Here is a 16,080-nt window from a genome sequence, read left to right as displayed (position 1 = left end):
ATTATTAAATATCAAACAATAGATTATTACTACTAAAATATATATGAATACTAAAACGTTTTGTTATGCCATCATTTGTCATAAAATGATACGAAGCGTTTTCATATGCATATTTGAATAAAATAAAACTACAAAATTTGTTAATATAACAAGTATTAAATGATTTGGATAAAACTATGTACCGAGATACTAATTAAAATTACACATATAATAATTAAAGAATTCAAATAATTCTATTAAAATAACTGTAAATAAAATAATTTTATGGATTAAGTAAAATTGAAAAAGATTTGTATTTAATATATTTTTGATGTGATTTATTTTAAAGTAATTTCATTCTACGTTATAAATTATATGTATTTAGAGTATATAAATAAAAGGAAAATGGCGACTTTTATGAAAACGGTAACATATTGTGATGTTTTATCATCAGCTTTAAAAAGATACAAATATTTTACTCCTAATGGATCAATGCTAGTGACGAGAAATTATTCTATCTCTGCTCAAAACCATGAAAACTATGATATTATTATTACTGGAGGTGGTATGGTTGGAACCACACTTGCATGTGCAATAGGTTAGCTTCTTTACTTATTTTAAAATCATATATAACAATATTGTTAGTGTTTACCAAAGATTTAATAAATAACATACTTGATGAATGTTTCTTTATGTCTTGCAATAGCAAACAATAGGAAACTTGAATGTAAGAAGATTCTTTTGTTGGAAAGTGGTAAACAATTCGAATATAAATTTCAAGAAGAATATTCCAATCGTGTGGTTGCTTTAAATCAACAAACACGTACCTTACTTTCAAGCATAGGAGCTTGGCAACATATTGCAGCAACACGTTATTGTACTGTACGAAAAATGCAGGTATTGAAATATTGATAATAACAAATAACAGTTTCGCAGTAATGTTCCAAATATTGTAATTAAATATGAAATTTGTAGTAGGTTTGGGATGCGTGCTCTGATGCTATGATAGCATTTAATGAAGATTACTTGAATGAAGAAATTGCTTATATAGTTGAAAATGATCTATTATTACATGCAGTCAATAAACAGTTGGTAAATAAAGAAAATGTAAACGTAATTTATAACTCTAAAGTTGAAAATATTAAATTACCTAAAATACCAGAAGAAAATGCAGAAATACAATTAGAAGATGGAACAAGGTATAAGGCTAAGTTATTGGTAAGTAAATAATACCCATAATTTAAATGGTTTAAAACCATACATTATATTGCGTTATTACTCTCTCGTACAATACTTTCAACTTTATTAGTTAACCTATCCAAACGTGTAGCAATATTGAAAGAACATCTTTTTAGTTCTGTAGCTAATTCATTCAATTGTTGATTATTATCACTGGAAGTACTACTATAAAGTCGATTTAATCTAGAAGTATCCATTCCTATACTATATGCATTACATATAGATGTTCCTTTTGTTTTCACATTCCTATGTTTTCTTTCAATTACTAAGCGATAGATAGCTTTTATTAATTCTTGTGGTAAACGTTTCTCACGGGGGTCATTAGGACGAATATAAATTGCACAATAATGAGGTGGATGTAATAAAAGTGCACCCCGTCTGCATGCTTTCATTATAGCATTTGGTGCATGGTCTAAAAGTTTGGAAAATAACATGTGTTCCAAGTGTGCTACTAATTCTGCTCTGCGTACTAATCCATCCAATCCAGCACATCTTCTTAATTCTTGTATATCTGATACTGCAAGGCCCATCATTAAATTTGCCAAAATCACTGTCACTAAAATGACAAAACTTAGAAACATGAAGTGCGCAGTACCAGAATATTCAATTGGTGCTTCTGTACTAATGAATATATCTTCAAATTCTAATTCTCCAGACATCATCACAATACTTTTCAACAAAGCAATTAATGGATATTTAAATGAATCATTTTTAAGTAATACATTGAAACCTAAAGAAAACCCTATTATAAGAAATATGTAAGCACCAAGAAATTTAAAAAAGTTAATTGATACCTGAGTAAACATTTGGATATAAAGACCAAACATTGGAAATTTTCCAACCACCATCATTAATACTATCCAAATTAATAAAATACTCACAGCAGCTACATGATGTTGCCAACCATGACATTGCCATCCAGGGCAATGTTTTGGCATATTTAATACAATACTTGATAGTAATACAACACTCCATTGAAGCCAATTTTCCCATCTTTTAATATAACTGCATATACCATGAGCCATTTGAAAAAATTCTTTACCAGCTATTGTGATAGTAAATATTAGTACTGGCCAAAAAACTACCCCTCTGAATTTTTCAACTACAATATATGCCGTAAAAAATGCAACAAATATGGAATGGAATATCAAACTTAATAAGAAAAATTTGCGAATTCTTAACCATTTTAAATAAAGGAAACTCTCACACAAAGGATGTTTCAATATATGTCTTTGTCCAGATTCCACCAAACATAGCATCAAATTTGTTTCTCCTCTGCCACCTGACACTAATGGTCTAAAATCTAATCTTAATTCACAATCAACATCACCTAACTCATGATCATGTAAAGAAATTGCTTGATCCAAGCGTGAGATAAATCGTGGTAATACATCTGGAGTTCTGCGCACAATAAAACTTAATGCAGATATACCACCTTTTGTTCTAGCAGTGAGATCTGCTCCTTTTGATAGTAACATTATTACTGTTGGTGAATTTTCATTTAACGCTGCAATATGTAAAGGTGTATAACCAAATTTGTCTGCTTTGTTAACTAATGCACCAGCCTATTATAATAAAGAAATTATGTAGTTATGGATAGTTACATATATTTTATGTAGTATTCTTAAAGAGTAAATGAACCTGTAATAAAATTTTCACCAATTCGATTCCTCTAGCAGATTTTGTAACTGCAGCGTGTAATGGAGTACGGCCATCATTGTCTTCGATGTTAACTTTTGCTCCAATATTCAGAAGCACATCCAATGTTTCCATAGATTGAGACAAAACTGCTAAGTGCATTGGTGTTTGTCCCCTTGTGTTTTTTGCTTCGCACTCTGCCCCAGCATCTAATAGCAACTTTGTACATTCAGCACTACCTTCTTCAGCTGCTAGATGTAATGGAGTAGATTTCATAGAACCAAACCGAAATCTTACATCTGCTCCATAAATTAACAATAGTTTTGTGCACATAACAGAACCCAAACCAGCTGCTACATGCAATGGTGTTTCTGTGTAAACCTATTTAATTGTCATATCTAAATATTAGATATAAATAATTAGAAGTATTTTAGTATTCATGAGTAAAAACCTGTGGGTTGTTAGGAGAGGCACCTGCTTCTAATAAAGCTTTGACACAATCTGCTGCATTATTTAATACAGCATAGTAAAGAGGGCTCTTCCCATGTATTCCAGCATTTACATCTGCTTGTGATTTTATTAAACATTTAACACAAGCAAGGTCTCCAGTAGCAGCAGCATAATGCAAAGGTGTATATTTTTTACTAAAATCCCATTCATATGGATTTGCTCCATGTTGCAGTAATTCTTCCAAAATTGTTAATGAAGCTGTACAAGCAGCTAAATGTAATGGTGTCCTATAAAATCAATGGATTCATATTTTCGAATTAGACTTTTCTATTATCTTTTACATACCTGCCATCACTATCTCTAGCTGAAATATTTGCATTTTTACTTTTTAGTAAAGCTTTGACCACATTTACATGACCTAAATAACAAGAAATTAGGAGACAAGTATTTGGCCATCTCAGGAAAAGTTGTACAGCAGTTGTATTTAAAGCTGCTTCATTTTCAATATTCAATAATGTATTTTGTATACATCTATATTAAACAGAGATTGAATTATATTTATTATAATTTTTATTATTGTGACTAATAATTAATGTACCCAGTTGAAAATGGAGATGTAGCAGTTTTTTGAATATTCACTGATAATTTGCTATCATCAGTGTTTAAAAATTCATGTAAAACTTTATCCAAAATATCTCCATGCAAAGTAGGAATAACAGAAAGTGCATGCTTTCCTGCTGGAAGATCAGATAGAGCTAAAATAATTTCCTCTGTATTCCATGGTTGTTGATTTGTTATTTGTCTCTCTTTTATATGACATATAACAGGCTCAGAACTGTACTCAGAACTTATACTACCTTCTTCCATGTCATTCATCCAAATATCTTCACAATCATCCTAGAATTATTGACATTTAGTAAATAGTAACCAAACTTGTATTATCAATTCATACTTACTATATAATTATTAACAGGAGAAGATAATGATATGACATTTGATCCTTCTTGAAAATTATGATTATTCAAAAATTTATTTAGTAATGGTTTCTTGTTTAAGGTTGACATTTTGTTTTGAATATCCGTTTACTTTTCAATTGACACTTAGTAAATAGCTATAACATTAATTATATTTTTGCCCCTAATTTTACTAGATACAAAATTTATGCTATATATCTTCAGTTTCAAGCACTTAAAAACTATTTTCAGTTGCCAGTATGGTTTGAAACAGGACCACACATGTTCTTTGGTGTTTATAAAACAGAACTGGCATATATTTAGCTCTGACTACTTCTTAACATATATGTATAGCAAGATAAAGTTCTAAATTACTAGATTCATTCTTTTAAAACATTTCATCTGTTAATATAAGTAGAATATACAATTTTTATTTTCATATAACTTCACTTTCAGAATATATTTCTGTATATAATAGATAACATCATCCTTTGAACACAAGATTGTACTTTGCATCTATTACATATAAATCAACAGATCAAGTTAAACAGTTTTTTCATTTCTTAAGCTGTTTTCAGGACTTATTTTTAATTTGACGTAAAACTATTATGCATATAAAAAATATACAATTTGTGATAAATAAATAAAAATGTACAAAAATGTTATAATTTTATTGAAGGAAATTTTTTAGAAAACTAAATATAAAACACTTTAAAATTACATTTAGAATTCCTATTGAAATGCGGCACAGAACTGAAGTTATTTCCAGACATATTGTCAGTTTCTCTCACCCTCTCTATATATACTTCCCCTTCCTATGATATGATGTTTGTGTTATCTCCATATAATATCACAAACTATAATTTAGTTATTCTATATTATTGTAATATATCTCATTCACATTAAACCACAATAATATATGCTTCAGGTTGGAGCTGATGGTGTAAACTCATTAGTACGACAAACAATGGGTACACAATATGTGAAATGGGATTATAATCAAATGGGTATAGTTGCCACTCTTAAATTATCAGAGGTAAAAGTTATATTATCATAAAATTTCTGTACTAGTTAATTATATTCTGAATTATGTATTAATTTTATTTTTGTTTTAGTCCACAGAAAATATTGTTGCATGGCAAAGATTTTTACCATCTGGACCAATAGCACTACTTCCAGTAATAACTTTTTGTTCTTATAAAATAGTTAGAATCAATCAAAAAACATCACTAACTTATCTTTCTGGGTTTTATAGTTAACACATTGTCTTAGTTCTCTTGTATGGTCATTACCAACAGATGAAGCAAAAAGACTTTTGCAAGTTTCAGAAGAAGAATTTGTTGATAATGTAAACAATGCTTTATGGAAAATTTATCCAAAAGATGGTATAGTTGAAAGTGGTTTACGAGCACTTCAACAATTACTTGAAAGTTTATCTTTACAAACTGGAGTAGTGAGACAATTACAACCATCGGTATCAGATATTTCAAAAGGATCTCGTGCAGCTTTTCCTTTGCAATTTGGTCATTCTGTATCTTATGTTCAAACAGGAACTGTTTTAGTAGGGCAAGTAAAAAGTCTATGTATATTTAAAATACATTTTAATATATATAATGAAACATACTTCTAATACATATAATTATTATTTAATGTATTATATATAATTTTGATACAAAATATTTCAGTGATGCAGCACATAGAGTTCATCCATTAGCTGGTCAAGGTGTAAATTTAGGTTTTGGAGATGTAACAGCCTTGGTTCAACTTCTTGCAGAAGCAGTTATAAATGGAATTCCTTTAGGGAACATAATGTATTTAAGGAAATATGAAACACTAAGACAACGATACAATGTTCCAATGATGCTTGCTATTGATGCACTGCATCGATTATACAAAGGAACTGCAGCTCCTATTGTACTAGCTAGAAGTTTGGGATTGCAATTGACAAATGCTGTCCCAGTAATAAAGGTGAAACATAATACATTTGAAAATAGCAAAATTAAATGTAATATGACACTCTATATTAAATCAAACTTCATTGTCTGTTTTAGAAAGCGTTGATAGAACATGCATCTGGACAAATAAAGAAACAATGATACTAACAACCACTGTAAATATTTATTAATAGTAACATAGTATTATTATTTTTGTAATCAAACTTTTGACGGTAATTATATGTGATATATAAATAAAAAAATTTGTTCAATGGGATTATAATCTTATATTTCATTTATGTTAAAAATTTGTGTAGTATATTACAAAATGGAAATACATATGTACACATATATGTATATACATACATGTATATATATTCATATATAACATTTTCAATATTTTTTGTGGTTGATTATATTTATTACATGAATAAATTCTTTTACTTAGGATACCCCATGTTTAACATAATTTTCCATAAAATTGTGCAAAAAAAATAAGATTAGTGATTTATAAAATTTATCAAAATGTAACTCTATCGATATGCAAATGTAAAACATCGATAAAGAGAAATGGTGATCAATGCAAATTGACTATTATTCCATGTGAGCAAAAATCAACAGCTTCAAAACGAAAACAGGTTATGATGTTACATTCTCAGAAAAAACAAGTAATTAGACAAATGTTATACAAAATTAACCAAATACTTTTGAAGAAAAAATTAAAACATTGAGATATTCTTAAATAGAATTTTTTAATACATAAATTCCGTTACACTTTTTACATGTACATAGTTTAGGTTACTATACAATCTTGGAAATTTTGGAACAATTTAAAAGTCAGAAAGACACAAGTGGATTGCATAATTTTTATATCTGATTTCGTGTTATATAGTGAGGTTTTATTGAGGAAAAAAGAAGTTTAACTTACCGCAAAGTATGTAATTTCATTCTTATAAGGGTTATAAATATTTACATAATTATTGTATTAAAATTGACTAATCTTTTTACCATTGTCTCATTTCAGATTCATCATTTATAAAACTAAACAGAAAAATTTAAGTATTTTACAAATTTTTAATTGATAATGTTTTTATCAAAAAGATTACTAAAAGGTGCAGCTCTTGGAATAATTGGATTGGGAACGCTAGCATCCTTAAGAGCAAATGAATATGACTTGGGAGCTATAGGTATTGTACGATTAGGACGTGCTGCAATTACTGTCTTTATAATTGGGAGGCATTATAGAAACGAATTGTATGGTAGTAATTTAGATTCAAATAGTCAGGAATATCTTGACTTAAAATCAAAAGTACATAAATATGGAGCACAGAAACTCTTAGAACTCTGCTGTGCCAACAAAGGTGTTTATATAAAAGTAGGTCAACATATCGGCGCACTAGATTATTTATTGCCATCAGAATATGTTAATACAATGAGGGTGTTACATAGTTCAGCACCACAGTCATCTTTTAAAGATATACTTACTGTTATTAAAGAAGATTTCAAGAAAGATCCATACGAAATATTTGAAAGTATTGATCCTGAACCTTTAGGCACTGCTAGTTTAGCACAAGTTCATAAAGCTATATTAAAAAATGGTGATGTTGTTGCTGTTAAAATTCAACATCGATCAGTTAAAACGAACTCCTATGTAGATATAAAAACTATGTCAGCCTTAGTGAAATTAACATCATTAGTTTTCCCTGATTTTAAATTTGATTGGCTTGTTGATGAAACTAAGAAGAATATTCCTCGAGAGTTGGACTTCACTCAAGAGGGAAGAAATGCAGAAAAAATTAAAAATATATTTTCACATTATCATTGGTTAAAAATACCAAAAATACATTGGGAAATTTCATCACCACGAGTTCTAGCAATGGAATTTTTGGAAGGAGGACAAATTAATGATTTAAAATACATCCAAACCAGTAATTTAAATCCATATGAAGTTAGCAGTAAATTAGGTCGACTTTATAGCCACATGATATTTATTGTTGGTTTTGTACATTCAGACCCACATCCTGGTAACGTTTTAGTCAGAAAGAAAAATAATGAAGCGGAAATTATACTTCTAGACCATGGATTGTATGCAAACCTCTCAAATGAATTTCGATGGGAATATTCTAAACTTTGGTTGGCAATATTTGATGGCAATAAAACTGCAATGCAAACGCATTGTGCTAATTTAGGTGTTGCAGATTTGTATGGGTTATTAGCTTGTATGGTATCAGGACGATCTTGGAATACAATTATAACTGGTGTTCAGAAAACCAAATATGATATACAGGAAAAAGAGGAATTTCAAAAAGAAATACCAAATTTATTACCACAAATTAGCACTGTACTAGACAAAGTGAATAGGCAAATGTTATTAATCCTTAAAACAAATGATCTTATGCGTTGTATCGAATATTCTCTCAACACAGAATCAAGAATGTCAGGAATGCTGGAAATGTCAAAATGTTGCATACAATCTGTATATGGAGAGAAACTGAAAACCTGCACGAATGTATGGGAAAAATGGAAAGTTTCTATATCTCAACAATGGGCACTCTTTAAATTATCATTATATTATATATACTTGGGAGCATTAAATTTCAATATACAAAATTCTGTTAACTCATTTATGAAAAACGAATTTTATACTTTTTAACATTGATTTTGTTCTAGGAAAAATTTGCTATGTATAATGTAACATTTCTTTAAATATGTTATGATTTGATTAATTTAAACAAATAATTTTAAAAAGTATGTAAGTATTTCTTTATAATATTTTTTTTTCATTTTTCCATTTTTCACATTTCACATTTTCATAAAACTAAAAAGTAATTTATGATAAATAAGAACAATATTCATATTAAACAAACGTGTATATTTTAATAATTGCGCAAATTTATTGTGCCATATCTTGATTGTCGAATAGTCAAAGTTATCTCAACTAAAGAATAATATTAAATATTTATTACAAATATGTATGTATATACATATTATATACAATCATACATTTTTATTTTATTGTTATAATTTATCATATTTACGTATATTTTGCATGAGATGCGAAAACTTGTATATTTTGTTTCTCCTTCATTAGCGGAATAGAAGAAATAAATTATATCTGATCGATTATTGTATTTAATAATAAAATACGACAATAAATACGTTTGATCATGAATCATGTTTTTAATGTATTGATAAGTTCCCAACATTACCTGTCGTTAACTAAACTATATTTACATATATTAAATTCATGGCTTCAAAGATGTTGAGAAATTACACGTGTTTATTTAAGATGTATTCTTAACTTAATTACATTAATTTATCATTAAAACTTAAATCAATCTTACTAAGTATATTATTTATTAAAAGTATAGAAATTCATTAATTTATATCTATATATAACAACAAATTAATATCGTTTATTCATTAACTTTCTACAAAAATCAGTTTAAATGTGAAGATTTATTGTTTTTGATAATCTGCTGCAATTTCATCATACTCTATCTTTGATCACGATATAAAAATAGAATTAACGTGAAACTGCAACTGACTAAACCATTTCTGAGAAAATTAAATGTGAACTTAAAATATATACATGTGTATACTTATGTACCTAACTATATACATACGCGTATATGTATCTCTCATGCGTCATTCATTAGTTACGATTCAAGAATGCTTCATTAAAACAAAAAATACATATCTTTATTTTATATTTATTAAATAAATTGTATCAATTAAGAGAAAAATGAAATAAGATAATCATTAATGTTATGGAATATGGTAAAAGATTTTGAAATTTTTCAATTTTTAAGAACTTTTGGATTTAACGAAAGTAATTTTTATTTTTGTATCGTGAAATAAGACGTAGAATGGAAAGCATCTTTTTACATTCATTGAGTATAATGTGTAATAGCGTAAAAGTTATTCCTGACAGTGTTGCCATGTATTGCAATTTCTATAATGTCAAACATTATTATATCCACGTTTTTGTATTTATAATGTCGCAATTTTATTTCATACTAGTGTTTCAAAAAAATAATTAAAAGTCAATAGATCTTGTTCATATATTTGATTTGAATGTAATTTAATAAATTTTGATAAGATTTATGTTCCATATATACATTTATTTAGTTACTATTCCCTGCTTATTTCATACGAATTTCATAGTCTACAGCCTACTTTATTTATTATGTATGTAACTTAAAATCATTGAAATAATGATTTTTGATTCATAAATGATACGTTAGATTTTCATTCTTTCTACTACATCAACATTAATGTACGACCTAAATAATATGTGAAGATATTTGAAGTTAGGTTGGAAAATATCTGCACCGAAAATGACGCCTGCAAAATGGCGCACGCGATTGGTTAGAAATTAACCGCAGAACATCTTCATACGCTATTGATTATGTCCTGTAAATGAGAAATTTTAATATAATGTACAAAGTATATAAAATTTTGCATCAAAATTGTCGCAAACATTTTTAAACATTAAGTGGATTAGAGTATTTTTCAAAAATTATAATAATGTAAGATTAATGTAAGATTTTATAAGGAACTATTTTCTATAGTTTGCGCGTAAGACCACTACATAACGGCAAGCTTCGGGGTATATAAAGCCGCCATTACACATGCAACGCAGGCATTTCTTGAGTCATCTGCAACCGGAGAGGATCGTATTTTATTCGGTAGTTCCAAATATTTTGTGTGTTGTGCAAACCTGTTCTATTCTGTTCTACAACAAACACGAGCCATATACAGGTTGGTGTACTTATTATTTATTCAATAATTAGGTGAAATAGTTGAGGAAGCTGTAAGAAAACGTGAATATCGTATCATCGGTACTGTGTTAACCTCGAAAGAGAGGACATTTGTATTTCTGCAAATTAAGAAAACTACGAAGCCGTCATCATGGCGAAGTCTAAGAAGAGAGTTCAAGATATTGACGTCAACCCAAGTTATACTGAACGATTAGTAACTTGGATCAGCAGAGTCCGCTGTAAAAAATTAAGGTGTCGCCGAAATCGCAGACGCGATTTACGGATTGAAGCAATGCTGACGTGTACTCTCTTCAAAGCTGAAGATGAATTACGAATCAAGCAATCATCTAGAGCTTTAAAATGGCAGAAACTTAAAGTACTATTATTGAAGAATGTAAATTATATAAATTATGAACACTGCGATGATGAAGACATGTCTCTGCCGAACAATCCCTGGAAGGAGCCTGAATTGTGTCCTGAATTGACCAGTTTAGACAATTTCATGTCTAACCTATCAAAAGTAAAAGTACCAGTACAACGCTGAAGTAATCGGAAAAATGCAAGCAATCAGGTTATGAAGACCTGGAAGCTTATGTGACTACTCTTTACAAGAGGATAATTTCTCGCAACGTTTTATCCACCAAATGCATAGAGATTTCAACAACAACTATATGGAATCTAGAGCGATTAAGGAGCACCGTGTATTACGTCGGTGCTGCAGGAATAGAAATCGCCTTACTATCCTGATGTATATCTGGATATTTTTTACTTGCAGTCTCACCGTTTGAGATGACATTGGGACAGGCGGAGGGAGGGAGTTGGTGTTCTCAACGATGCTGAAGTGTACCACACGATTGGGGACCTCATGTTCTCTAGTCTCTGCACCTTTCATTGGTTTGGTTTGTAACTGTATCGGGACCAATGCATTCCCCTTTATAATTTTTTTGTAGTAATATAATTTTGTAGCATTAATGAGCGTTCAAAATATATTTGAAGAATGTTTGATTCGATATTTTTTATTTTCAAAAGTATGGCAATTTACATAAAACATTATGTACTTTGTATGTCTTAGCGTTTAAAGAAAATTTGTATTGCATGGTATAGATTTAATATTATCGTTTCAAATATTCTCTCCATTATTCTGAACGTCAAGATTTTGTATATATTTCCTTAATGTTAATTAACAGTTTTGTAGACTTTTGAATAAATAAAAAGAAATTAATAAAATGTGGAGAATGTCTACAATTTTTCTGCAATCTTTTAATTTGCCATATTAGTCCTTTTCAGTCCAGCATACTACACATAACAAAATTCTGTCGCAGGCAAGAGATCCGCACATGTGTCCCCAGGCTGTTGGCCGTCATCGGCGACATTATTTGGCCTGTCTGTGTATGAGATAAGGAGTGACGACAGACGATTGGTATGGGATAAACAAAGGGGAAAATTCTTTGTTTTTAGCAAATCGTGCATGAAGTTTTCTGACTGACGATGAGTTGCACCATGATCACGTTGTACATAAACGTCTCATCACTCCGTGTTTCCGTATCTTGAACATCCGAGCATCAACTAATTCCAAAATCGTCTGACGCGAGATACACATAGGCTAATTGTGACAAACTACAGCAAATTATAGCAAGTCTTATTTGGTGAGCTCTAATCCCTTTTGTTCGTTACCTGTGCAAATGTGTTTTCTCAGGTCCAGAAAAGTTTTTTCAACGCTTGTACCACCAAGTTGTATGTGAGTTACTCTGGCTTATCAATATGTCTTGTTCAAAGTTGAGAGCTGGATACTGTCACAGCTCTCTATCTTCCCATTTGAATTATGATAATAGGAGCTTTATGAGGTATGGAGTAAATTGAATGCATCTTTGTTGAATCTAGATGATCCAGAATGGCGAATTATTGCAAGTAGCACAACTACTCAAAATAATAGACATACACATATATGAAATATGTTTAATATGGATAGGAAATTACTTTGAAATTTGACAAGCATTGTAATAAATATGTCGGTTCGGAAGTCATATTACTAGATACTTATTTTCACAGATTTCAATATTCTCTTCACTTATTCATTGGATTGATCTTAGAACAAATGAAGAATTTCACGTGTTATTAGATTAACAAATAAATTGTATTGTTCCTGACAAATGATATTGTTCCTGACAAATGGTATTGTTCCTGACAAATGGTATGCAGAGGAGTAACGAAAATAAAAGACTGGTTTATATTACAGTTCAAGTGACGCGAGAGACTGAAATAATATTTATACAAATTGCGGATTGATGGATACTGTGAAAAATCTTTCACATACTGATAGTAGGAAAACAGTGATGGAAAATGAAGCAACGTATTTTAAAATTGAATCCCTAAGTATAGCATGTAGATAATATTTTGAGTGTTGATGGAGGACAAAATTATACACATTCCTTTTTCAATTCCAAGGAAATAAATCATCGATGAGGCAGTTGTCGAAACATGATGGAAATAGCTCATTGTTAATTGAACAAGTTTGATATAATTACACAAGCTAAAGATTTAACTTGAAATTTGTTTGAAGAAATTTACTTTTACTTGTACATGATGTCAAGTGCGGTATTAAGTATCATGCTTTTATAATTATTGTTTTAAATATTTTTGTGTTGAAATATTGTCGTTTGGGTGTCTGTTTTGTACTGCAGGAGTACCTGAAATAATTGTACTCGTCGTGTACAGCTAAACAACTACAGGCAGTTGATTCTATTCCTGGAATGCGTTGGATTCGTGTCAACATGGTACGTTGATTAGAATGATTTAGAGGTGGGTTACTGGGGGTGTGAGTAATTATGTTTCAGCCAGGCTTGGATAGAGAACGCGTTTAAGGTCAACGGTTAAAGGTCCGCTTATATACACATGCTCTGGTAGTTTCTAATTGGATCGTTATAGATGTCGTCATATACTTTCTACTAAATCCGTTTTTGGGAGACATTGATTAAGATGAAAAAGGTCATATTTTTAAAGAGAGGGAGAGAGGTGGTATGTTTTGGATAAAGGTAACAATTTTATATGAAGGATGATTATTGTAAACATTGAATATAGTTGGGGAAAATTGAGAAACTGGTGCAACTTATATTATGAGCTACAGACCTGGTGCTGTGTCTATCTCTTATCGCTTTAATACAATGGATGAGACATTTGTATGTCATTTTTTGATAATGGAAAACGTGTTTGTGCAGTATGTTTTGCATTCAATAAGAGGAAATGGTTCTGCAATTTCAGTCACTCAAAGTTAAGCATAATACAATATAAATTTTTATGACAATTTTTATATTTATAAAAGTTTTGTCTTATGTTTTAATTACATAAGTACACGATAGATGTAACAAATTTTTGTTCCATCAGTTTTCCGGCAGGTAAAAATCAAAATATAATCATTGAAGTCAAATGTTTTTCAGATTCAGAATTGCAAATTTAATATAATTATTTTACGGATTCATTACGCACATAAAATTCGCACGCAATTGCATTTGCATGCAATCTATTGATGCAAAAATATTCCAAATATATAGAATAATAGTAGTAAATATAAACACAATATATATTTTATTACAAAGTGAGGGTATTTAGATTGAAGGACAAATTACACGTGAATGTGAAAAAAACGACTAGTAAGTGTTTTTTGAATTGTGGAAATTATAAATATATTTTAGAAAATAATATCAAACGATCCAGAAAAGCATTTTCCAAATGGAAGGACAAAATGAATTACTATTTTACCTTCATTAACATTTCGATCAACGTTTTTCATGGATAGATAAATGCGAAAATAATTTAGTATGTATTATTTTCAATTGAACGTTCAACAAATTTGTATATTGAGAAAATTTATGCATGTATGACAATTAGACTATTTAGAACTGTTATATTTCAAAGTAATCTCAGTGCCAACGAAATTGGTTTGTTGAAACTATATATGAATGTAAGTCCCTTACATTATGCTTCATTTTTTTTTTTTTAAACATACTAAATCTTATAAAAAGAACCTGATTACAAGTTCAGTTGTATGAACATTGAAACACGAAGTAAAACGACTATGGTATGTTGTAATCTTCACTATTTCGTCTTGGTTGTATGCAATTCCATGCTCTATTGGATGAATAGCTTTTTGTTTTTTCTAACGAAGAAGAATAAAATTATTTTAATATGAACGAAGGAATGACTATGAAACAGATTTGAAATTAATAGCTTAATTACAATCATCTATGCGTTACAACAATTGAAGATTTTGAATATGAAGATATACAGCAGAAGTAAAGTAAGAATCATTTAACAATATATTTTTCCAATTAGAAAGAAAAAAATGAATCAGTAATACATTTTTTAATTTCAGATTTATATAATATGCTTCAGATATACATTTTTGGAATATACTTGCTATATACTTACCATTAGTAAAATGTAAATATTTTTGTAGAAAAGAGTATAAAATTCGACATGATTTCTTTCATGGCAAACAGAAAATTGTAACATTTATTGCCAAAATTTTGCAAAAGTTGCATTTTTTTAATGCGAAATATCATTCATAAATAGCAAGATAAATTTGGCATATGAAAAAGGATCGGTATTAGAATGCAATTTTTAAAGATTATCTATTACTTGGACAGTATAAAAGATAACTATATATAGACTAGAGGAACATCACAGAGGAAAAGGAAATATTTAATATTATGTTCATTCAAGAATCAAATGTCAATGATTGTAACAAATAATTGGGATGATTTAATTGGGATAACAACTTAATGTCTGGAAAATGTGGGAACATTGTAATGAATCATAATGTATATTCATGAAATTTCAAAACCGTTATCTCGATTTCGTAAAATTTGAAAAAGGCCAGCTATTAATGTGAGATTTAAAGAAAACCAACAACGCAGTACTAATCTAAAAAGGCTACCAACGTGGGACTGTGCTATCTGGAGGAGGCTACCAACGTCGGACTTCGTGCTATCCAAAGGAGACTACTAACGTGGGACTTCGTGCTATCCAGAGGAGACTACCAACGTGGGACTTCGTGCTATCCAAAGGAGACTACCAACGTGGGACTTCGTGCTATCCAGAGGAGGCTACCAACGTGGGACTTCGTGC

The 16,080-nt window shown here is 29.7% G+C and overlaps 3 protein-coding genes across 4 annotated transcripts; 2 read left to right on the top strand and 1 right to left on the bottom strand.

The window, feature by feature from the left end:
* Positions 1-65: 65 nt before the first annotated feature.
* Positions 66-6,470, top strand: LOC132913040 (ubiquinone biosynthesis monooxygenase COQ6, mitochondrial). The gene is made up of 8 exons (XM_060970959.1): positions 66-577; positions 686-876; positions 958-1,197; positions 5,188-5,295; positions 5,375-5,437; positions 5,515-5,825; positions 5,945-6,227; positions 6,311-6,470. Exons 1-8 carry the CDS (start codon positions 355-357, stop codon positions 6,353-6,355), a joined length of 1,464 nt encoding a protein of 487 aa, XP_060826942.1. The 5' UTR covers positions 66-354; the 3' UTR covers positions 6,356-6,470.
* On the bottom strand, positions 1,023-5,040 carry LOC132913014 (transient receptor potential channel pyrexia-like). Of its 2 annotated transcripts, XM_060970890.1 has the most exons (7): positions 4,263-5,040; positions 3,905-4,203; positions 3,652-3,837; positions 3,308-3,593; positions 2,860-3,237; positions 1,814-2,783; positions 1,023-1,735 (listed from the first exon to the last, which is right to left on the bottom strand). In XM_060970890.1, the coding sequence occupies exons 1-7, from the start codon at positions 4,368-4,370 to the stop codon at positions 1,242-1,244; spliced, it is 2,721 nt and encodes a 906-aa protein (XP_060826873.1). In that variant the 5' UTR covers positions 4,371-5,040; the 3' UTR covers positions 1,023-1,241. The 2 variants fall into 2 exon arrangements, with proteins under 2 accessions (XP_060826873.1, XP_060826872.1); XM_060970889.1 differs by having other exon boundaries at positions 1,023-2,783.
* Positions 6,471-6,605: 135 nt separating the features above from the next.
* LOC132913039 (aarF domain-containing kinase 1) lies at positions 6,606-9,365 on the top strand. The gene is made up of 2 exons (XM_060970958.1): positions 6,606-7,127; positions 7,218-9,365. Exon 2 carries the CDS (start codon positions 7,278-7,280, stop codon positions 8,844-8,846), a length of 1,569 nt encoding a protein of 522 aa, XP_060826941.1. The 5' UTR covers positions 6,606-7,127; positions 7,218-7,277; the 3' UTR covers positions 8,847-9,365.
* Positions 9,366-16,080: the final 6,715 nt, after the last annotated feature.

The sequence above is a fragment of the Bombus pascuorum genome, chromosome 12 (assembly GCF_905332965.1).
Source record: "Bombus pascuorum chromosome 12, iyBomPasc1.1, whole genome shotgun sequence".
Taxonomy (NCBI): domain Eukaryota; kingdom Metazoa; phylum Arthropoda; class Insecta; order Hymenoptera; family Apidae; genus Bombus; species Bombus pascuorum.
Note: the sequence above shows the minus strand (reverse complement) of the source record. Positions and strands in the feature narration are given on the sequence as shown.